At 35.3% G+C, this 25,010-nt stretch overlaps 2 protein-coding genes and 1 long non-coding RNA gene across 5 annotated transcripts; 2 read left to right on the top strand and 1 right to left on the bottom strand.

Moving 5' to 3' along the window:
• Window positions 1–3,024: 3,024 nt before the first annotated feature.
• Window positions 3,025–3,900, bottom strand: LOC148617274 (protein CFDP2-like). The gene has a single exon (XM_088585115.1). It carries the CDS (start codon window positions 3,898–3,900, stop codon window positions 3,025–3,027), a length of 876 nt encoding a protein of 291 aa, XP_088441241.1.
• A 1,680-nt stretch (window positions 3,901–5,580) lies between these two features.
• LOC148617273 (uncharacterized) lies at window positions 5,581–9,565 on the top strand. Its single transcript, XR_015922463.1, has 2 exons — window positions 5,581–8,049; window positions 9,342–9,565. It is a non-coding gene; the product is annotated as an uncharacterized LOC148617273 (long non-coding RNA).
• A 2,905-nt stretch (window positions 9,566–12,470) lies between these two features.
• On the top strand, window positions 12,471–23,728 carry LOC148617272 (carbonic anhydrase 2-like). Of its 3 annotated transcripts, none has more exons than XM_088584815.1 (8): window positions 12,471–12,622; window positions 15,255–15,297; window positions 18,779–18,976; window positions 19,829–19,947; window positions 20,795–20,890; window positions 21,684–21,798; window positions 22,630–22,739; window positions 23,240–23,728. In XM_088584815.1, exons 1-8 carry the CDS (start codon window positions 12,566–12,568, stop codon window positions 23,369–23,371), a joined length of 870 nt encoding a protein of 289 aa, XP_088440941.1. In that variant the 5' UTR covers window positions 12,471–12,565; the 3' UTR covers window positions 23,372–23,728. The 3 variants fall into 3 exon arrangements, with proteins under 3 accessions (XP_088440941.1, XP_088440942.1, XP_088440943.1); XM_088584816.1 differs by lacking the exon at window positions 12,471–12,622 and adding an exon at window positions 15,143–15,161; XM_088584817.1 differs by lacking the exons at window positions 12,471–12,622; window positions 15,255–15,297 and adding an exon at window positions 17,492–17,528.
• Window positions 23,729–25,010: the final 1,282 nt, after the last annotated feature.

Genomic DNA, 25,010 nt, shown 5'->3' with positions numbered 1-25,010 from the left:
ATTTTGGGGGTTATGGGCCTAAATGTTCTATACTTGGGCACCTAGAAAGAGCCAAACACAAACATTTCATAAAACTTAATTATATATACGTAACTCCGGTAAAAGTACATGTCAGTGATATTGTTCCACGATTTTTATACCACAATGGTCAAACTGGTATAATATATTTTTGTGTTTAAAACTTGAACATTTAAGAAATTAGTGACCAAAAGAGGACCAGAAACAAGCATTTTTTTTATGTCAAGACATTAACCTGACTGTCAGTAAATGGATCTCTTTGAAATTGTATTACAAGGTGCTATACCACCAAAGGAAGACTGGGATTGATTTCTGGGGGTTAAAGCTTAAACCTTTGAGGAAATAGGGGTCAAAACGGGTCTATAAACAAGCAGTTTCCTTATGTCTGGACTATTAGCAGTAAAAGTGACTTGGATCTCGTTTTACTACAAGGTGCCATGCCACAACAGGAAGACTAGGATTGGTTTTGGAGGTTGTGATTGGAGCCAACTACGAATATGGCACCAGAGACGGATATTTTTCTTCTTTCTTGATAACTTGAGTAAAAGTGAATGAATTGCATTGAAATAGATCGACGAGGTGCCATACCCACAGAGGAAGGTCGGGGTTCATTGTGGGAGTTTTGCCTGCAACCATTTTGGATCAAGGGGTCATTTCGAGTCTGGTTAAATTCTTACCCCGTGTCAAATGTCAAATTGCACTCAGATTCAAACCAGTATCAAGTGTTAATGGTGTACCTATACTTGTACCTCTGTTCAGGGTTCAACGTCTGCGGTCGTAACAAGCTGCGCCTTGCGAAGCATTTTATTGTAACTTTGGAACAAGTTTTAGTTTTTAAACTTTTGCTAAAAAAAAAAAAAACGTTTTTAATGTAATAGTGAACCAATTGCATTTTATAATAAATTGAACATGAAAATGGAAAAGTAAAAATATGGATACTTCACTGTTACAAGTCTTTATAAGACGTTATGAGATTGTTGTTAAAGGATTCGTACTTTCTAGGATAACCCGTAGAAGTAACAATAGCCCCTGAGTCAGGTATCCAACTCGGGATGTCTGTCTTCTGAGTAACTATAATATTATCCGAGAATGACCAAAATTTAAACAAGAAAACGTCTTCTAACATTCAAGTTAGTATCTTTTACATAAAAACTGATGAGAATTGATTCGGATGTCTTAAATGACTTTGGTTCTTTTTCACTGTTAATCAGAGAAGTTGATTTCAAAAACTATATTGTCGAAAAGATTTAAAAAAAAAAATTAAATGGATATATGTACCTAGTCTAGTTGTTCGCCCTTGCATTATCAGCAATTTCAATATATTCGATACCCTTTTTTTTTCAGCTATCAGGAGCATTTCTTGTCAGTACCTTAATATTACGGATCTCATGAAAACCCACAACGTCGGTGTAACGTTCTGGGTTTGTTGAGGTTTATAATGTAGACGACCTGCAATATATAGTCGGTGTAACTCGAATATTGAATTTAACTAGCTCAACTAAAACTATATCTCCAACGTGAAATATAACTCGAGGGTAAACTCGGAAAAATAACGAAAATGGAAGTACTGACTCGAACTCAAAGTGATGTTTTGCCACACTTTTTTTTTTCTCTCGTGGTTTTAAGATAGAATCACAAATAAAGTTAACACGGTCATTTTTTAAGAATAATCACTTGTTTTAATGCAATGCATATTAATACTTACTTACTTACTGCCCTTTACGCCACTGGCATGTAGGGCAGCAACGAAGTTCCTCCACTCTTGTCTATCATTGGCAAGTTTCTGTAATGTGCCCCAAGTCTTCTTATGTTCTTTGACTTCTGCTTCAATGGTGCGTCTCCAGGTGATCTTTGGGCGTCCTCTCCTGCGTTTTCCCTCAGGTATCCAGAATAGGGCTGTTTTTGTGTTGTCTTTTGGGTCTTTTCGCAGGACATGTCCTAACCACTTCCATCTTCGTTTCATAATGATGGTGGCCATGTCTTCTTGTTGGCATCTATTAAGGAGGTCCTGATTACTGATCTTAAGAGGCCAAAATATTCTTAGGATCCTCCTCAGACTCCTGATGTGAAAGGTTGAGAGTTTGTGTTGGTCTAACTATGTTATCCTCCAGCACTCTGACCCATAAAGCAGGATAGGCAAGACGCAACTGTTATACAATTTTAGTTTGGTGCGGATAGTGTACTGTCCTGATCTCCAGACAGGTTGCAAGCTATTAAATGCTCCTCTTGCTTTTGAGAGTCTAAGGTGGATGTCGCTCTCCGCACCTCCATCAGTTGTAACTATACTACCGAGGTATGTGAATTTGTTGGTAAAAGGTAGACATTGTTCGTGCAGTTTGATAGGTGTTGGTGTGTTTACATTCAACATCATAACCTCGATTTTCTTTTTGTTGATGTTTAGCCCAATTTGTCCTGCAAAATTCTGAAGTTTCTTGGTCTTTTCTTGTATGTGTTGGTGGGTGTGAGATTGCAAAGCTATGTCCTCGGCAAAGTCTAGATCTTCCGAGATGGAGAAGGTATTCCATCTGATGCCTCTTGGTGTATCTTTCGTTGTTTGTCGCATCACCCTATCAATGGCTATGATGAAAAGTGTTGATGACATAACACAGCTTTGACGGACTCCAGTTTTTACATTGAAATACATGTCGCTGTTGTTTCTGACTCTGCATCTGAAGTTCGTGTAGAAACTTTTGATGACGTCTATAAGTTGTTGTGGTATTCCGTATGATCTAATTATTTTCCATAAACTTTCTCTATGTATGCTATCAAAAGCTTTTTCAAAATCTATAAAGTTAATATAGAGTTGTCTCTGCCATTCAGTGCTCTGCTCAATAATATTGCGTAGCGTGAAAATTTGGTCGATACAGCCTCTACCTGGTCTAAATCCAGTTTGTTCTTTTCTAAATAGTTCATCTACAGATCTTGCAATTCTTTTGATGACAACTTTGGCTAGTATCTTATTTGGGATAGAAATCAAAGTAATACCTCGCCAGTTATTACAATCATTTAATGACCCTTTTCAATATCATCCACAACATCTTCCAAGATATTTAACGCTTCATAGCGATTCTTGAGTGTTATTGAAAAGTCATTTTTTACCTTCAAGATGTTACGTTTTTCTGTATCATAACGAGTGGTTGTAACTTTCTTTCCAGCTGCTCTGAGCTTGAGTCTGATATTTGCTGTAACAAGTTGATGGTCACTTTCTACATCAGCTCCTCTTTTGACTCTTACATCTAGCAAAGATCGTCTCCACATTCCATTTATCATGATGTGGTCAATTTGATTTCTGTCTCTTAAGTTTGGTGAATACCACGTTAACTTGTGGATATCCTTATGAGGGAATAGTGTGCCTCCAATGACATAGTTGTTGATCTTGCAGAAGTCAGTTAATCTTTCACCATTTTCATTCATACTACCACATCCATGTGTACCCATAGTTCTTTCAAAGTTCAAGTTGTTATTGCCTACTTTTGCATTCAGGTCACCCATGATTATTTTGATGTCATGATGTGGGGTTTGATCTAACTCTTGTTGAAGTTGCTCATAGAATACATCTTTGTCTTCATCGCTGGCATCATTTATTGGAGCATAGCACTGAAGTAGCGTAATATTAACTTGTTTACCCCTCAGTCTAGCCATGATCAATCTGTTGCTGACTGGTTTCCATTCCATCAGGGTTCTGTCTACTCCTTTCTTTAGAATGATGGCTACTACCTCCTGATGTTTCCCATCTTCTCTTCCTGAGTATAGTACTGTTTCGCCTGTTGTTGTTTTTATCTTTCCAGATCCTGTCCATCTACTTTCACTGACACCTAAAATTTGTAGTTTGTACCGTTGCATCTCAGCTGTTATCTGTGCGAGCTTGCCTGTTGCGTACATCGTTCTCACGTTCCATCACCCGATGTTTGTATTGGTTTTTACCATGTTGAGGGCCTCCCTAGTCATGTTGGTAGTCTCCTCTCGGCTTTTTCTACATACAGTCATTAAAGCTCCACTGTTGGTGCGGTGGGGGCTCTCCTCTTCAGTTGTAGATTTTTTCTTCGTTGCTGTTTCCGTAACATATCTTTTTTACAAGTTACGGTTGTTAGCCCTAAGCTTAACCCCCATAACTTGGAGGACCAGTAGATTTTCTGTAGGGGGATCCTTCCCTTAGATGGATGCATCACCATGCTAACGAGTACCATCTTTACGGATTTTCTGTCTGGGTTTTCTCCCATAGCCTTTGACTGTCCAAAGCCTTCTACAAGGCAGTAGTGTGATGCTATTTAACCCATAGCTGGATCAAGGTTGATGAGTGCTAGGGCGTATCCACACGCCGATGGGTCTACACACTGCATCTCTAGGGTCCTTGATACTCCGAGATCCTCTACAGTTTAGCCTAGGATACTAGACCCTAGTTACCGTGTGCTGTCGCGAGGAGGCACTATAGAGGTCTTAGACTGGTAGAGGCTTTGTACTGACAAGAAAGACTTACGCACTCGGCTTTATTAATACTGCTTGTTAATTTGTGTATTTTGGATCTTCTTTTATACTATCGCTTCCTATGATTTGTAGAGTTGTGTTCCTTACCCTAGGTCTACCTCCTTAATAGCGTACCATTGTGTACTATTTGTTATTGCTTCTGTTATTCCTTAAATTTTATAACGAATCTTAACGAATTATGACGAGTCTGTGTCGTTAGTGAGGGCGAATCTTTTCGCCAAGAAGATCCGGGGCTTGATGCAGATAAATGCGTAATAGGGCTTTGAGTTCGGCTATCGAGAACAGGGAATTCTAGCTCACTGCGTTCATTCGATTGACCTATGCAATATCAGTTAAATAATAAATGCTTTTATTTTCCAAAGTATAAACAGAAATATAAAGTACAAGTATTTTTACAAAGAAAAACGTCTGCTCACGATAGAAGATCCAACCGTAGTCCTTTAACAAGGAATGATACAAGTTTGAATAAAGAAACTATGTTGCTTAGCCAATGAAATTTGTAGTGGTCAATTTTTATAACGGAACTTTCAGTTGTAGGACACATTGACCATATTTTATATAGAAAAATTGCATAATGTTTAAAGTTCCATATCTTCAGCATACGAGAGTATACAGAAGACAATCTACTTAGCAAGTTTAACCTTGATAACAGCAATAAAATGAAATGACCTTACAGACATAGATTGACTTTGGATTGAAGCAACCAAAATAGGTGTCTAACACTTATATCACTTTAAGCATTGTTGTAATATGTCTATTTATTATGCTTTATCTTACTTAATTATCTGCATTCTAAATGAATGTATCTGGTATTGATATCTTTAATTGTACTGAAAAAGAACCGTATTGATAATCAGTTACATGTGGATTTAATACACATGTATATTGTATAAATATTTCTTAAAATATAATTTTTTGTATATGCATTATGAGTGTTTGTTTCAACTCTATATCGTCTACCCTATATCGCATACCCTATATCACACCCCTAGACCTATATCACATACCCAATATCACACCTCTAGACCTGTATCGCATACCCTATATCACACTCCTAGATCTATATCGCATACCCTATATCACACCTCTAGACCTATATCACATACCCAATATCACACCTCTAGACCTGTATCGCATACCCTATATCACACTCCTAGATCTATATCGCATACCCTATATCACACCTCTAGACCTATATCGCACTCCTTCACAGAACATGGAGTATGGTTACAATATATGATATAATGAACATGACATGTTAAAATCTGTATCACATGCTGTATCAACCCGAGACTTCTATATCATCCCAAGGGCCATCGGGTTGTAATATTCAGTATAATTAGATTACATACATTACATAAACCTGATAGTTGCACCTACTACTTACCGCTTGATATATAACTGTTCGCTAGTTTTTGTTAATTTGATAGAACTTGCACAATTTACAATAGTTTGAGTTTCAGGTACATGTACAAGAACGCATTATGAACATGTAATTAATGCATGCATGGACTGACAAAAAATGTATTACATAATATAAAGTCCATGCCAGTGGTGGATCCAAGGGGGTGCCATCTTAGAAAATTTTTCATTTCGATGATATGTAAAATAGACAAAAAATGATATAATGTCCGAGGAACCCTGGCTGGCACCTCTGCTTTTAAAAAGTGTCTGGATCCACCCTGCCGCCAAGTACAATATGTATAACTTGGAAACTCTTAACATGTGTAAAATTTGTTTGTATTATGCAAACACTTTCAAACCTACTGTACCAGTCTTGTAATTGCAGACATTAGCAATATACTTACAACTCAAAAAGTGTTCATTGCAGGTCCAAAAATCCGTCATTAGAAACTCCTGATATCTTCAATAACAGTGCAAACTCAAGAGGGAGAAATTAGCAAAAACTTCACGATTGAGTTTCTCACGTGCTATCGGGAAAAAATCGCCAAAACTTCTCGATTGAGTTTCTCGCGTGCTATCGGATGAAATGATCCAAAACTTCTCGATTGAGTTTCTCACATGCTTGAGAATGTTTGATCTGCGTGAAGTCAATTCGAAAAAATACTCCTGCTCACCGAGTCCAAATTTAAATAGTTTAAAATAAGCACATAATCATAAAAATATTGCAAAAAAAGCTTTAATGTCATAATAATTCTGTGCCTTACGAAAAATAAAACATCACATATTAAACTTGACACGCAAATGTGAAAGATCGGCGGCGGAGCGATATACTTACGTTAACTTTGCAAGGTGGAAATGGGGAGGGCAAAGAGAAAAGTCCGCGGAATGTTAATATTTTGGCGATTCCATGTGGCATCATCCCACATCCGATTGTGTACCAGTCGCCGACAATGTTCAGATTATTGTCTTCCTTGACAAAAAAAGTTTTTGGTGAAATAAAGTCATAAAAAAGAGGGATGGATACATGAATCGGAGAACGGGAGGGCGCGCTGACTTACCAAAGAGGAGTGCACACCGTCACGCTTCAGTTCAATCATTTCCCCTCGAAAAAAAGTTGGGGCGAGTCGGTCCGGAATCCGCCTGGGTGTTAAAGTATCGCCATATTTACATCCCTTCGGCACCTGCGTATTGCGTATTTTCATATGTTAGCTTGTCGTTTTGTGCCGTGCTAGACTTCTTACATTTAGGCTATGTTGCCACAAGACTGAAGTCTTCAGTACAAAATTTTATAGTCGTGGATCGTTATGGTGTATCCATCTGCACCATGGAAACCGATAGTTCACAATGTCATGTTTTTCAATTCCACTTTCGCCTACCCCGTGAGCAACTCGATAGGTGTTTCTTGAAAAACAGAGGACGCTTACCCTACCAGAGCACCTGATCCATATGCTCTCAGTTTTTAGTGGAGTCCGGGTTGCTCATTTACTCATTTTTAATGTGTAACTTTGGCTATTTCGTGTTCTTATTTGTATGTGTCTGTTTTCTTTGTCTAGTCTTTATTCTTCGAATATATTCTGCTCGAATTTTGGTTCCCTTTATTATTCTTTTAACTTGAATATAGATTGTTTGACTTCCCTAATAATAAAGAAACAATTAAAAACTCACATGTTTATTTTGATTTTTTTTTGGTCAGGGAGTAATATTTTTCGGGTGTTGTTTTTTTTTTCGCTTTGTGATTGTTCTTCGCAGCGTTATCCCACCAAGACATTGCATGAACAAATGGTCGAATTCAAAAGGCCGTTGGCAACACACATTGATAAATAATGACGCGAAGCACATTCTGATAACCATTCGTGGTACAAAAATGAAAGTATGGCGATGGAATTTATAACCACCACTCCTCGGTGGGCTAAATTTATGATCTCATTGAACAGACTAACAAGAGCGACAAGATGGATGGAATTGGTATTCGGATTCGGACATTGTCGTCAGCATCATATGAATGTTGTTTTCCTATACAGAAAGAGAGAAATTTTCTGATAAAGTATGAACTGCTGTTGGATATGCGCCCTAACTTGACGAATGGAGAACTCAAAAGAGCACTTGCTGATCTAGGAATACTACCACTGCAGAACAGACGTGGTAAGTGCTAGTAATCCCATTCAAAAATACTCAGTAAACAATGCATACGTATTCAGTGTAAAAATTTAAGTGAACATAAAACGAAATGAAACAGAAATGAACTTAAAACACACCACCGACTCTGTCTTTAAGAAATTATGTCGTGTCAATTTTTTTAGACCACGTGCGTTAGATGAACACGTCAAACTTTCTGGAATTTCCGTTTGTTCATTAATTTCGTTCATTCAATTCCCAAATGTTTGCCTGGTGTCGTCTGCTCCTTACGAACGAATTCTACGCGGGAACGTGTTTGTTCTATTAAGATATATATTGTAGTACCGCCTTACTTTTGAAACTATAAGAACAAAAAAAGCATGCAGTATGCACTCATTACAGTCAATTTTAATTTCAATTATTTTTATTCAATAAACAGAGCGCATTGATAGTACATTCGCAAAACCCAAAACATGTTTTAATAAGTGTTGTGTTCGTTTTTTATTTCCGTTTATAAAATATTATGTATAATCTAAACATTTTATGTTTTTGATTAATATGACAAAATTCATCTGATAGTTTAAAATTGGCTTTGGTCTGTGGTCCTGTTGAAAAATTTCTTGAGTATTTCATGTGACCAGCAACTACTTTCACGTGTGGTAGGTCTATAACTTTGTTTTATTTTCTTGTTTGTTTTGTACCTGTATATTTTGTTTTATTTGGAGGTCTACAATAGATCAGACACCACAAACCAGCTCACCAGTATTCATTTGGATATGTTTAAGTACATACACTAGAGCTTAACAAAAAATAGGGAAAAAAAAATAAAGTTTATCACTGATACTCTAACATTCGAAATTCTTGAAGTGACTATGTTCATAACTCCTATAAAAAAATAAATCAACGTACACAAAAATCTAACATGATCTGCTGTATGATGTAAAAATTCGAGAGAAAAAAGTTTCTAGTAGATTGGTTCTTTAAGTACCATTCTGTGTAAGAATCAGGCAATGGGTGGCACGTGATATTTCTCAAATTGGCCTTTTTGCCTCAAATATATTCAATACATCTAGAAAACATCTGAAAAGCTATTTAAATTTATCCTGAAGCATCTGTGATGTAGATATTTTTTGTCTGCTTATATAAGGAAGAAGCGTGGGGAAATTTTCCCGCCATTTTTCCATAGTGCATTTTAACTAAATTTGACCTATCAATATCTTCAAATAGCAAATTTTACACAAACTTTGATGGTTATTTCTGAAGGTTATCGGGTATAAATACTTGATTAATGCAATAAATTCTGTGTTTTTTCTCTTCAGGTGCCACACTTTATACACATTTTGCCTGATTCTTCGATGGAGAAGTACTTAACTAAGAACATTTCTTACCTATCATGACTCGTAGTACAAATGTATAAAAATGTTGATTTGATCATGCAACCTGAATGTAAGACCGGTGAACTTGGCAAATAGGCATGAAATATGAAATGTTTATTTTTAACTAACTGTGACATTTTAAACTATTAAAAAATGCCTATACACATTTCATTGGCATATGTAACTAAATAGCACTATGTGATTGGGACAAATGTACCACACACACAAAAATAGAACAGAAAGAAATAATAAAATCAAGAAATTTCTTTTGACCTATCCATCGTTATATTTTTTTGTCATTATTCCGAATTAATGGTGACTTCATTAATGTATCTTCTGTTCCTACTAAGGGCGGGTCCAGGGTTTCATGTTAGGGTGTGCAAATAGTTTAATAACCAATGGTGTCAAAATGACAGTAAGTGACCAATGTATTTTACCTGGTTTATAATTGTGAAAACAACTCATCAAAGAACACTTGAGATTAGCCACTAAAGCAGATGACCAGACCCAAAACTTGTACAAATACCAGGACGAGTGTTTTTTAGCCGAAATGATGTCACAATTTTCGAACTTACCAGAAGTCTGTGATAGCCGAAACGCTCACCTGTCCAAGCCCAAGGGGACTTACTATCAAATATGCAGCCCGACTGTATTATATACGAGTGATGAACAGAAATACCACTTTCTACCTATTACAAAATCCTTGCTTCTAGAAAATGATTTCATTTGGTCCCAGAAATAAATTTTGGTGTTCCTAGGTATGGAGCCCAAAAGAACATCACTTGACAGCTTACATAATATATCTGGAATTATAGAAAAGAAACAAAAAACAAAGTTATTAGAAAAGGGGCGCTGTATTGCTTTAGTGTGATAATACTAGCAATGACATCATGTATAATCACACAGTGCAGAAGGAATCCAATGGAACCAAGATCCTAACGGAAATCAAAAGAATATAATCCAGGGACAATGACCAGACATGGAAAACAGACACACATAACAAATAACAACAAAAAATAACCAAAATAATAAGTGCAAAGCAACAAAAGTAAATGAGCAACAGACTCCACTAAAAACTGGAAGCATGGACCAGGTGCACCGGTATGGTAAGCGTCCTCTGCTTTTCCAGAAACACCCGCCGTGTTGCTCGTAAAATGTCAATTCCAGGGTAGACGAAAGAGGAAAGGAAAACTATGACACATAGAACAAATCAGTTTTCATGGTGGATATACCGTAACGATCCACGAGTTCATGATTACGATCATAAAACTTCTGTAGTGACGACTTCAATCTTGTAGCAACATACTACTGTCCCAGAAGCATAATTGTAAGAAGTCTAGCGCGACATAAAAAGACTGCGTAGTTAAGGCAAGCTCTGGCATAACGTATGAGATGTGGTATGAAAAGTCCATACGCAGGTACTGAAGGGATGTTGCCACAGAAGAAAAAAGTTGACAATACACAATGAAAAGACACCGCGTTTCTTGTATAGTTTTGTCAATAAATTTCCTTTACCATCGATCTTTAAGTGTAGGTCAAGGTATGATGCTGACTTCACAGTGTCTGTAGTATCCTTTGTCACAAGTTCTTTTGGGTAGATAGGATCTATGTATTAAATCCCCGAAACTAGGATTGTTTAACGGTAATACGTCATATATATAGCGATGACTGAGATTAAAGGATGTAGCTAAACGATGTTTCTTCTTTTGGATCAGACCAGCTATAAAGTTAGCCTCATAAGAGTGAAGAAATAGGTCAACAAGAAGAGGAGTACAATTTGTTCCCATCGGAATGCCGATCGTCGGTTAAAAACGCGTCCACCACACTGGACAAATATGTTGTCGATCAAAATACCAGCATTTTGAAAGCATCTTTTTCGGTATATTTGGAAGATGATTTGGATTGTTTTTTTTTTTTTTACAAAGTATGAGTAATCTCTACCAAGAGCTATATTTTTGTATCTAGGTGTACCGTCTTTTTTGCAGTTACAACGAAGTCTGTTTTTGACCCGGGATTTTAACTAAATATTGGGAATAGAAGTATAAAGAGTTGAAAAATCATAGATTTTAATGCTATTATATTCTGATGATAATCTTGAATTGAGGATTTCAAGATCTTTCGAATTTTCAAGATCCACATTGAATTAATACCACTACGAGAGTTACAAGTGTCGTGGTAGGACTGGAGATCCTCTTTGACAGCTGTCAGTATAGAAGTTAAACGTTTTGAAAGAGGTTCGGCGGTACAATTTGCAGATCCAGCAATGTAGCGTTATTTGTATAGATTCTTTTGGAAATTGAGAATCCATTGCATAGACGGTAGATCACAATCATCGTCTTTGGTAGCGAGACCAAGGAGGCTTGCCAGATTTATGGTTTTCCACTATCTCTTCTTTGGAGAGTGTGGTATCAGTATGATCCTATTAATGCTATCATTTCCTTCGTCTACCTCTGATAATAAACATTGGGTGTCACATGTTTTGCAGACAAAAACAATGTTGTTTTGGGCTTTGTCTGCTGGTACGACAAAATATTTGTCATGTATAGTAGTCAATGTTTTTGCTACAACGGGGTCTTTGAAAACTGATGTAGCATGGACACTCATTGACCTACTTTCATATGTTTCAAAATAAGTAGACCTCACGGGCTTTAATTAAGATTTTGTGAACAAGAATAGTGAAATTATGTTTTCTGTTGTTAAATGTGAAGTTTAATATTTAAAACTTACATCTACGAGATCATAGTCGAGCTCGATGACTCATTCAGCTTGTATACACTCAGCACACCATTATTTGTATGGTAAGGATTCAGGAGTGAAACAATTCGAGCTAACTGACGTTAACTGAGCTTCACCTGGGATTATCCCCGAATTTCTTTCTAGATTCACCACTGATGATAGACTGTTTTGGAAGGAGTGTAGTAAAATGATAACACAAATATCTTTTACAGTCAAAATTTATGGATAACAAAATATTTGTAATCATTTGAACATGGCCTTAAGAAACTAAAATTTTGACTATTGTTTGGGTGAGATAATTTTGAGCTTAACTAATTCGTGAATTGAGTGACAAGTGCTCATTGACGTCGCCGACATTCGAGCAGAACAGTTGAGATAGAAGTATAGAGGCGACGATTGTGTCAGTCAGAATAAAACCTTGGTCAGGCAAAATGATGGAAATAAATAATAATACGAAGATGGAAGAAGAAACAGACATGGATTATGATGTATGCAGCTTAAGATATTAGTATTTTCTTACTTTTTCAATCTAAATGTTTCATTTTGATAATTTCATTAACGACACTTATTGCTTATCCTTAGATTACCTACGAAGACTTCGTTGCAGTTAAAATTCAATTTTTCAATTTGTTTGTAAAGATTTTGTTGCAAACATATTTCGAGAATAATAACAAAACAGATTTGTTAATTTGAGGAAGGCCTTAATTTTACCAAAACAAGGATTTTTATTGTCTACTACATAAATCCCGCGATAGTCCCTGTTTTAAGAGCTAATATGATTTTTTGGTAATGGACTGTGATAAAATAAACCAACATCAACATGCCAATGTAACTCGTAGTTTAAAGTAATTAAGTATCAGTCTCTGTAAGAATCAGGCAGTGGGTAAAACAGTATATAAAAAAACACCGTTTTGAAAGTTTAATTTCATTATTTGCAACGTCAGAATAAGATTTTCCATATCATTTTGGAAAGTTGAGTTAAAATTTTATTGAAATGCACTGAAAATAATCATTTCAAGATCAGAGAATTCTGTGAAAATGTCTAAGCAAATCCAGAGATGCAGAGATCAAATAATGGTCTTCTCAAACAGAGAAAGCATCCTGGAGTGATACTAAAATATATTGTCAGATCGGTGGGGTTTTGACATGCATGTTTTTGATTTTTCTGTTTTGCTTGATTCTTACAACAACTTACACTTCATTAATATGTCCTGTTTTGAGAGCCGAAAAATACTTGCAAATATTATTTGATTTTTAAGTTAAGATCCGAGGCCTGTTTTGAGACGACAACAATAACAACAACAAAACCAAAAAAAAAACAAAAAAACACAACCAAAAAAAAAACAAAACAAAAAACAACGCTTGCAAAATATAGATTTAGTTACAGTTCTGTTTTTCGATTCCTAGTTTTGGTTCCTGTATTGAGAACCAATGCCACACAAATTTCATTTATAAATGATCCCCGTTTTGACAGCCAAAGACATGCCAATTGATTCATAGTTACAAAGCAGAAAACTGTGTAGAATGAAAAATAATCACATTAGAATTATTTTCCTTAGCTATATTCATTCAAGGGCCCTACTTCAGAAACCTTGATTTGTTTTAAAAGCGACGAAGAATTCTGTATCAAACGGAATTCGGTTAACATGATAAATGCGGATGTCGCTTATCTTTTTACACGATGAATTGACGTCAAAAATTTTGGAACATCACATTTCGTGTAGGACATAGTGATGTTCATTTCTAATGTTACAAGTATAACTAGAATTTCCAATTTCGCACCAATCATAAACCATTTCCTGCACATAAAACGACTGGAATGCTCTCCTAAATTTGAGATTAGGTAAAAAATTCGTAGAGGGCAAATGCGCAAATTTCCATGTACCAACTTGATACACGAAAATGCCAAAATGAATCAAACCGGAAATATAAAAATGCATTCTTAAGAATTCAAAATTTGACAACCAAAACTTCAACAGATTGATTAATGGGCTTTTAAGCTGAAACGCAAATGTACTTTTCAAATTCTAATACGGATTGTTGTAATGAATCATTTGTTTCCAATAGACTGTCACTGAATTTGTGTTGATCATTATTGTAACTGATAGTTTTATATTTTTTTTTTATCAAAATCTGCTGTGAAACATAGGTGTAAGAGCGATTATAAAATACAAAAATAACAATCATATAAATATTGCAACTCTTGGTATGCTGTAGAAGTGTTTCAAGAAATACCTCTCATTAGCATTAAAACCAAATACTTAGGAGGTTCAATAACCAAACATAAATCTAGAAGTACTAGAAACTGTTTCACAAAACATATCGAAATATTAAGCCAAAACCAGCACCGACAAAAGTCTACCAAAGTAATTCAAAGGCGCTACATTATTGGAGCTACTGTATTTTATGGGTTTCGAATTAGTGCTACTGCTATTTCGATAAATAATCTTTGATATGTAGTCCGGCCCAGACAGATTGACTATTGGTTTGTATAATACCACTGGCGACCTATGATCCACCAACATTCGCTTTTTATCTAGTGGTGTCTAAAATACAATATACCAAGGGAAGTAATTCTCACAATACAAATATGTCATTCAATTTCATACTAGGTTTAAAAACTGACAAAGCTACAACGAATCTTAACTTTGTCGAGCTAACGCGGTAGGAACGACTCAGGTCCCATTTACCCTGATCACATTTCAGTTGAAATTATAGCTCACATGTAATTTACGAGTGCCCCTATTTAGCCCTATACTACACAAGCTCGGTTCGAACACGGTTTTAAAATGTCAAAGTAGTTTAAACATGCACAGTTACACAAAACTGTTTTTATATCAGACATTAAAACAAGAAAACTACGCGTAGGCAAAAACAAGATGTCGGCTATAAGATGAACTAAGAATTAATTACCATATTAAGGATGTCGGTGCTCCGCCCTCAACATATAAAATTAATTATCACTTATATAAGACATGCATACGAGTCACGCTTTACTAGACCAATTTAAAAATCAAAAATATATTGGTATTATTAATCATACTCTCAACTTTTAATTTGTGTATTGGGTTTTAATTCTTTGATGATTTAAAGTGTAATATTTATTTTTAATAACTTCAGGACTACGACATGAGTTGTGGGTCAGCGTGTATTCAAGAGATCGGTAAGGTTACCTTTTAATTTCTATTTAGTAACTTGCACTAAGGAGTTAAAATCCTTGCTTACACAATCAAGAAAAAATACACGTATTCCTGACCTTCTGCCTTGCTTTCTTCGAGGTACATAAGACCAGCTGCTTGACGTTCTAGTTCCTATTAAAATGAAATCGTGAACCCTTGGATGGTATAAATGGCGGATGACTTTCAGGAAGGAATTTAGAAGAGTAAACAGTACAATGTAAAAGTACATGTCAATCGTGACAATACTCGAAAAATACGACATTGTAAAAATACGCGCTGAAAGATCATCATATTTCAGTTTCTATTCTAACAATGTACCAGTCGATTCTACCTTCAAATGATCCATATTTTGCTTTCAATTATCCTGAATACTCGTCTAGTCAAAGTCTGTGCACGATGACGGATAGTTCCGCCCTCAGAAGCTCCCATATCAAAACCCGTCTTTTCTCGCCTACGATGCAAATTTTCTACCCGTGTTTGACATTTATAGCCTATAAAAAGGGCCTGTTCCAGAATTCAGATAAGCAAGTCAGAATGAAAGGACCAGGAACGGTGAAAATTTTAAGTTCAACAAACCTTATCAAAATATCTACCCGTTTCTTCTTATTATTAGGTAATATTTTTTTGGTTCAGAATTACGATAACTTTATTCAATATTTTGAAAATCTCAAATTTTGAAGACACTTTTATTTCTTGTATATCAAAGGAAAAAATAAACAATTCAACGAAAACACTTTACAATATCATTTTATAATTATGGTTTTAAATGAATAAAATATTGATGTTTTAGGTGTTTAAAACAGTGTCTCATAAGTCATATCTGGCTGAACACAGGCATATAATTGATGGTATGCGACACTGTAATACAATATATTATTCAGTAAATGATAGGTGGTCTAAAAACTTTGGAATTAAGGAATAAACATTTAATGCGGAGGACACTATTATGATCAGAGGTCCACGGACTCAGTGGCGAATCCAGCTCGTTCCGGGATTGAAACCTCCATTTTTGCTGACAAATCGTAGTAGTATCGAGTACGAATTGGGCAAAAAATAGCTGGATCCCTTTCGAAATCACATGTTCCGCCCCTAGGACGATCAAATATTTTATTTCCATACTACAGATACCAAATTAAGGACGATTTAGGAGGATTTGTTTACTTGCAATTCTTATTTATTTTAATTTTGTTTTTGGTTGCTATGTAGCTTGAACAACTTCTTCCAAAGGTTATACTTGGGAAAATACGTAATAGAGGGCGATAAAGGTGTTATTTTGTCACGAGCCTAATGATTTCCGATACACGTATTTTTAAAACATGTGATGTTAGATACCGACTTTAAAATTCTTCCGGCTTATTTCAAAACATAGGTTATCAAATTAAAATGTGACAAATGACATTACATAATCGTCTCTAATCTAGATATGCTATATATAGGAGAAAACGTTTTTTCTTGGACAACTTTTGTGATGTACATGTTATGTAAATTAAATTTAAATAGTTACACCAAACATTGACGACCCTAGCTTGTTTTGTTTGGTGCTGGTATCATAAACCATTTTAAAATATTCCTGATTTATTATACAATGAAATAAGTGAGTGACACTTTGAATCATCATTTACAACATGTCATAAACGTGGAAAAAATCATAATATATCAAAAGTTATATTCTGATTGAAATATAACAATTTCAAGGAAGCTCTTAGACTACAACGAATAAGTCCATTGTCAATATTTTACATGCAGTGAAACTATCCTGGCAATATCTCCATTATTCATCATTTATTTATTTAAGATAAGAGCAGAATGGGTTATTATTCGTTAAAACATGGTCATGTGGTTAAATACCAAGAGGGCATTTACCCCATGATAATGCCCCGGGCATTATCATAAATTATGGTGATGCCTTTTTTCAGATTTTTCAATAAATAAACACAATAATTTTTTTTTTCTGTAGAGAACCTTATCAATAAATTGTCTGCCCTTGGGAAGTGATAATGCCTTTCAGATTGATAATGCCCTCGCCTTAGACTCAAACATCACCAACGTGTCAGGCAAAACCACTGTCTGTTGGGCCGTCAATTTATCATGATAATGCCTTCTACATAAACAACAGTAATATAATACATAAATGTCAAGAGGGCATTATCACGTGGAAATACCTTTTTCAGATGGAAAAAAGAACAGAACAAAATGACCGAAACAGATTGCATGGGTGTCTGCTCTGGTTTTAGTATTGAAATATGGTCGAAACCTTCACAACAATTCCGTACAAGTACTTTACATATTCATCCGCATATAGATCGCGTTTCTGATCACATTCATTGTTAACAATGCCCAGATAAGAAAGTCATTCATATACAAATAATTTTTAATGGTACAGTGTACTGATCTAAAGAATGAACTTGGCTGTATTTAACACAGAGACCAATACGAAGTGAAGTTCCAAAAGAGTAACATCGATTTAACTCTTTAAAACGAGTTTGTTAATAGTTTTCTTACACTTTTACAAATGGTTAACATAGTTTTTTTTTCGTACAACACCCCTTCCCCGATCCTTGTGAAAGAGATCAACATACATGTACAATGTATTCGTCTTTTTTCCCTCCTTGATCCATAATGTAACTTCCTGTCTTTTCGACCCTCATACACCTTCTGGGCAGGCCCAGTTGGCACTTCCGCGAGATGCACGCTGCTGCACGCTCCCGTTACAACAGTTTTTTTAACCTTTTATTTACCGGAAAGTGTTGCATCTACCTGTACTTCGTGGAAGTACCAACTGAGCCTGCTAAAAATTGGAAGGAAAGGGTCTATCGTCTGCTCCTGACATCTCCATCAAACAAATGACGTGCACTTAGTCAATAATTTCATTGTACCACCATTGATAATATTAAATAATTCAGTTTTCGTTGTCATTTGTTTTTACGCAATACATCATCATTTAAGTGCTATTTTACACCAAGTGTCAGGACATTTTCCTTCTTTTTTTGCATATTAACAAATCCATTTGCACATGAAGTGACATTTCTGTACTTTTCCTACATTGTAAGTTATCTATTAGCCAGGTGCAAAGGTATACTTACCACGAAACTAACAATATCTATTTATTCTAAGGCATCTAAAATGTAAGAATATTATTAAGCTCATATGCGGATTCATGAAAACTGGAAATCACTTGAGCGCCCTCTCCCAAATAGTTAAAGTTCCGGACCCTCTTTCCAGAATTTCTGAATCAGCTTGAAGACCATGCTATCAAGTGGAGTAAATTATATTTTACCGCTGTGATTTTTCTCGAGCAATTTTAATGAATGAAAGGAGTCCCAATCAGATAAGAGCTTTCGCAGAGGCTTATTTCTACGACTTAAATTTTCGATTAGAAAAAGCAGCTTAAGTTTTGTAATTTTATGAATTTTCTATACCTAAATGACGTTAATGTATTTTTTTTTTGAATGGCGTATATTTTAGGTCCACACACATGGTTTAATAATTACCCAATATTTTCCACTGGAAAGAGACAGTCTCCGGTTGACATAGCAACAGAGTTAGTCGAATTTGATCCTAACTTGGAAGGAAAGGCTGTCACCGTGAGCTACAAACCAGAGAAACACTTGCACATTGTTAACACCGGGTCATCAGTTCGGGCAGACATTAAAGAAGTCTCAGGTAAGTGACATGCACACCTCGAATGTTCATTTGGGACATCCAGAATAGTATCCGGAGATTTTGAAAAAGCGGTTTCACAGAAGTAACTGAAAAAAAGGAGGGTATTATTTGGTCAAATTTTGCTCGAAATCAACCAAATTTTCCCACAAAAAGGAGGTTCTAATCGTCTACCACCGACAACTTTTTGATTTTTCCAAAGAGATGAACTAGAGTCAATTATGTAATAAAAACCCAAGACCATGCCCCAACATATATGGTAAAACAAAGAAAAGTTGATCTTTAGAAAAAAAATTGAGGCCAAAAATAAAATACAAGAACATTATTTTAAAAAATCTAGACTTAAGGATATACCAATACCGTTCTCCTGAAAAATTTAATAGTTGTGGTCGGTCCTTCGTTTCAATCCACCGATATGAATGCGATATGGTGAAAAAAAAACCCGGAACGAGTCTGGACATGTGCTTTCTTTCTCTGTTAAAACCTTATAAGAAAGGTGACGAGCATACCTCGGCCATTACTGTAGTAGTAAAAATTGGTATGGTGTTTCTAGAAAGGGGCTAAAAATAATGCTCGGGTGTAAGTTCAGGCTCTTGTGCTGGGAGATCTATGGACAAAAGCAACCCCGGTAGAAAAATTCTAGCGACATAGCGAGGTTGTCAATGGTGATCCATGTTCCAGTTGTCTCTATATTATACATGTATACAAGAGCCTTTGGTGCTTTTTATCCTTTTTATGGATTCAGTCTTTTCTATTTTCCCTTTTTGACAGCCATCCGAGTGAAAGATATAAAGAATTCGCTAAATAATGTTTAAATTCGTATAAATATGGCGACATTACACGTTCTTTTAACAGAAATTAGCGGTGGGCCCTTAAATGGAAAGTATCGACTAGAGCAGTTCCATTTCCACTGGGGGTCAAACAGCGGCAGGGGATCGGAACACACATTGAATGACTTTGTATATTCATCAGAGGTAATGTTTCTTATTATAAAAAATAGCAGTGATTTACCGAATTTTCCCTACGTAAAAAGTTTGTAAAATAAATTCACTAACTATCTCACGCCAAAACATCACAATATGTATATCAATCCGCCGTCTGCAAAAAATTATTTTTTTGTTGTTGAAAGTAGCAACAAATAAGGGAGAAAATGTATATAATAAATGTTTATCATGAATAACAAAAATAGAATCACTCATGCCAAGAACGTATTAAGATTTAACTCGTGCGCTGAATAAGTTCGACACACTCGTTAAATCGAGGCGTTCTTCGGCATTCGTGATAATATTTTGATTATTCACTCTTTCCAATTACTTATCAAATTGATATTCTTTATAAATTACTATCATCAAATAATGATGTTCTTTGAAATGCGCCCACATGCCGGGTGTTGGTTAAAGAAGTCAAAAGTACGTAAACATACACGATACCAAATAATCACATGCATCATCGGTTTGATAGACACTGATACATAAAAAGTTAGTCATCACCAAAACTCTCATAGATGACTGGAAATTTATATTCTTGTGACAACACGTCTGATTCTTCATCGAGTAACAAAACTCGCACTGAACATGAACGTGTTATTATTATCAATCCATGGACGAAGGGCAATAGTCTACATTTTAAATACACGAAGCGTAATTTTAGTTAAGGAGATTGAAAAGATATTTCAGGATATTAATTGCTCATTAATTGCCCAAAGTTTGCGACAAAAGGGGGAATTCCAACCTTCGCAACCCCAGTCACTGGTGTTGAACGTATTTTGTCTAGCTAGATAATAAAAAAATGATTAAAAACGTTATTGTTGACCTTTTTCAGCTTCATTTAGTCCACTGGAATGCCAGTAAATATTCCAGTTTTTCCGAAGCGGTTGACAAATCAGACGGTCTGGCTGTCATGGGATTCTTTATTAAGGTAAGAGCCACAAGAAACGAGACAGTTTCTTCATCGAGCTATATTGAGAGACAATTCATTACCATTTTCTCGAACATTACTGGTTTTTCTTAATTTCAATATTAATCATTTTGACAATGAAAGGAATCTGCCAGAGGTCAGTCACGTAACATACTTCTCTATTATTGTTCTCATTTTTTCTTCCACTTATTGGAACGGAGTATTGACCTGCGAAGATACTTTAAACGAACATTTCTTGCACTTTCCAATCAAGATTAATATGATGTCATGTCGATTTTAATATTTTGTGAAGTGAAATAATTTTCGAAATAGCCATACTACAGTTTTAAAGGGCATTGAGGAAATTAAAAATTAAGATCTGCTTGAAGATATTGGAAAACGTCAAAGATAAGAAAAGCAGCTACCATTTTCTGCCTACAGTATGGTCCTGTTTTGAGAGCAAAATGTGACTTTCTTTCCACGAACAGTAGAATATTATTAAAATTGATTTTTGTTGTTACAACCACATATCTGCCATAGACAGAAATTAAAAATATGAACATAGATGTTGTGTAATTTCCAATGAGATAGTTATCCACCAAGCACCGAACAGTTCAGGAAACTAAGAATCATGCCAATAATTTAGAAAACGTAAAGATGGTTCTAAACGCGGTTGTACAGAAACTTGCTAATGTTGTCATTGTTACTTACAGTTTTTGTTTGTAATTCATTTTGTTTTCCTTTATTGTTTTGTGTGCATGTTTGTTTTGTTTTGTATTTATTTATTTATTGTACATCTTTTTCCCTATTGTAGCAAGGGCAAGAACACAAGGAATTGAAACAGCTGACTGACAACATCAAACAAATATGCAAAAAAGATTCCAAAGCTAAACTGAAAGACAAATTCGATGTCAAACATCTCATGCCTCGTAAGTACCTTAAAATGACACTATTTAGATTCATCGCAATTGTATTAAGTGTCAGTCTCAATAAGGATCAGGCAGTGGGTGAAGCGTGGTATATTTTGAGTTTAATTTGACTACTTGCACCATCAGAATCAAGGGAAAAAAAGATTATCCATATCATTTTGGAAACGAGTTAAATTTCATTGAAATGCACTGAAAATGAACATTTCAAGGGCAGATAACTCTGTCAGAAACCTCATTTTTCTAACATTCTATTGAAAAATTTATAAGCAAATCCAGAGATGCAGAGATCAAATAATGTTCTTTTCAAATAGAAAAAGCATCCTTGATGAAATTATATTGTCTGATCGGAGGGGTTTTGACATGCATGTTTCTGATGTTTCCAGCTTTTCATGATTCGTACACTTAACAGCGCGTTTCCTAGGGATGTCTTAAGTTAGATATCCTTCCTAAAGACGCTGCTTTCCGCCAAATGGGCAGCATGTGGAAGATTTAGACAATGCACTCTCTGTAATTCTGGTATGTCGCCAGAAGATACAACCTGTTAACTTCAGTGAGCACATTTAAAATCCGAATAAGATTGTCGGCCTTGAACAGAACTAATACTTTTAACACATGAAAACATGATTGTTTTTTTTTTTGTATCAAAATGCTTAAAAATAATTTCATATTAATCAGGCACATTTTTTTCTTAATTTCAAAGGACAAAATTTAAGATGTTCAAATTGAGTACAATGAGGGTTCATCTTCATTTACATGGAGTGAGTAACTTAACATGATCAAGCAAAATATTTCTCAAACAAACGGATTCTTCGAATTTCCATTTTATTGCAGCTGTTTTATCTAACTACTGGACTTATGATGGCTCCTTGACAACGCCGCCATTTTTCGAAAGTGTCAAGTGGATTGTATTTGCTGAGCCTATTGAGATGTCTGAAAACCAGGTAATGATCTTCTTGAAGTAGTGAACTTTTTTTTTAATTGTTATGCATGCGACAATCATATAATGATGCGGTGAAAAAAGAATTACAGATTTATGCGACTATACATAAAAACGGAAAAACGGGCGCCAAGACAAGCCAAAAAAAAACCAAAAAAAAAAAGCAGGTAAAACAGAGAAACAAAATGAAACCAAACAGATAACAAAAAAAAAACAAACTCACAAAGAAAACCATAATAATGCTTAACTGCATGTAACAGTTTTAATATTTCATACGTTGACTTGTAAATGGACTGTCAATTTACATGGTCCCTGGGTTTTTTACCATTATGGAATCCTCGGCACACGTCTGATGGGTCCATTGTAGCCCGTTTACGCCAACGTTGCAAGGAATAAATCCACTTTTAAACCACTTGGCCTCCCCTGGAAGTATTCAAGAATTGGATATCAGGTGAAGTAAGACACTTATCGACGATAATTTTGATTACGTTTCTTTTATTACAGCTAAATCAACTTCGATGCATGAAGTGCTGTTCTTGCGAAGGAAAATACATTCAAGACAATTACCGATCTCCAATACCGCTTGGAGAGAGAAAACTCAGATCTTCATTCAGAATGTTGTCAACTAAATTGTAACGACGGAACAACCATGTTGTGTTAATATATGTCCTGTTACTGTGATGATTCTGCAAGACAATATGGTTCAGAACCGTTTGAAGGTATTCGCCGAGTGACGTGTTGGTACGAAATAGCCTGAGAGTGATACTGTAGCAATAAAGATGGGCATTAATGTGAAAATGGTGCCCTAAGGGTGTAGCAAATTGTTTTTTATTTTCCGTTTCAATGTAGTTTTTACTCATACTCAGTTTTCACTAACCAGTTACTAACATTGTAAAAAGTGCTTTGTATTGTATGTACATGTGTTATGACCAGAGAGATCTATTTTACAATTCAGAGGTTATTTAAAATTTTAATAAAATAATCTGTAAAATATATCGACTTTTGTTTTCCTAATTAACATGACGATGTTTCTAAGCATTTCAAAACACATAAAATAAAACTTTGTTGCAAATATAACAGCAAAAATACTCCTGTTCCCTTTCTATTTACGCTCACCAAATACTGTAAACAGGAATGTCAGAAATAAAGCTACGTTCCAAAGATATTCCGACCACAACAGTCTCCGAATCTTCACTTCAGTGTCTACAATATCCTGACCAGCATAGACCAGTAAGACTAAGACGCATCCCATGACGAAAAAAAAAACTCATTTACTCACAAGTAGTTGACAGGTGATAACGGAACAGTCTGCAGATTTCTTGAAAGCATTTGAAAAGTTTGCAGCAATCGGAACAACACGGCCATTTCTGCTACACTAAACAATAGCTCAACTAAACTAAGGAGTAATTCCGATTGACGTTTGTGATTTAGTTGTATCTCGCTTAAAGAAACCTCTAAATGCAGCTTTTTCGACCATAAAGGTTATAGGTAACTACAATGATAAATCCGTCACTATAGTAACCAATTTTCCAATTGCCATCGTGTAAAATATAAGCAGCTCATTCATCTTTGGTGGATACACACACTCAAATAAGGCATTGACCGTTTTCATACCTAGGCGGCTGGGAATTATTTTGAAAAAAATTAAACTACTCCAAATTTGAGCATTTTTTTTTTACTCAGCCATGGACATAAAAAAATATGATTCTATAATTCTACCATCATTTTACAATGTAGATTTTCAAATAAATTATTTTTTAACTCCAGCTGCTGCTGAAAAATAAGAATTATTTTCGCGTTCGCGCCAAAAAATTTCTAACTCAACCTAAAATCCCAAGCCCCCGTCAAGAACAAAATGGTCTGTTCTTAGGTGCACTTACTGCTTTGTATGTCAGATGGTGCTCATTGATTTTTACTAATGTATCTAATTTTATTCACTTACTGCCTATATATGTCAGATTTCATTTTTTTTTTAAATCTATTCTTTAAGTTCGGACATTTTTCTTATTTTGCTTTCATCTACTATCATAACAATTTCTGCATAAGACAATACATTATATGTGAAATTGTCCAAGGGCAAACAAAGGTCATGTCATTATTAAATATTCTGACATTTAATGGAAATGCAAATTTTGTAACAAAATGTTGATTTGGGGAATATGAAAATTTATTTCGATTATCATCTAAGGGTTACATTTGTAGACGAACTAAAATATCTGACACAATAGGATAGAAATTAACATCTACGCAATTAAACAGACAATTTGAAACATTG

This window comes from Perna viridis, chromosome 5, assembly GCF_037379345.1.
Source record: "Perna viridis isolate PV_CMFRI_1.1 ecotype Kerala chromosome 5, ASM3737934v1, whole genome shotgun sequence".
In the NCBI taxonomy this organism is placed as follows: Eukaryota; Metazoa; Mollusca; class Bivalvia; order Mytilida; family Mytilidae; genus Perna; species Perna viridis.
The sequence above is the reverse complement of the archived record's forward strand: the minus strand, read 5'-3'. Positions and strand labels throughout refer to the sequence as shown.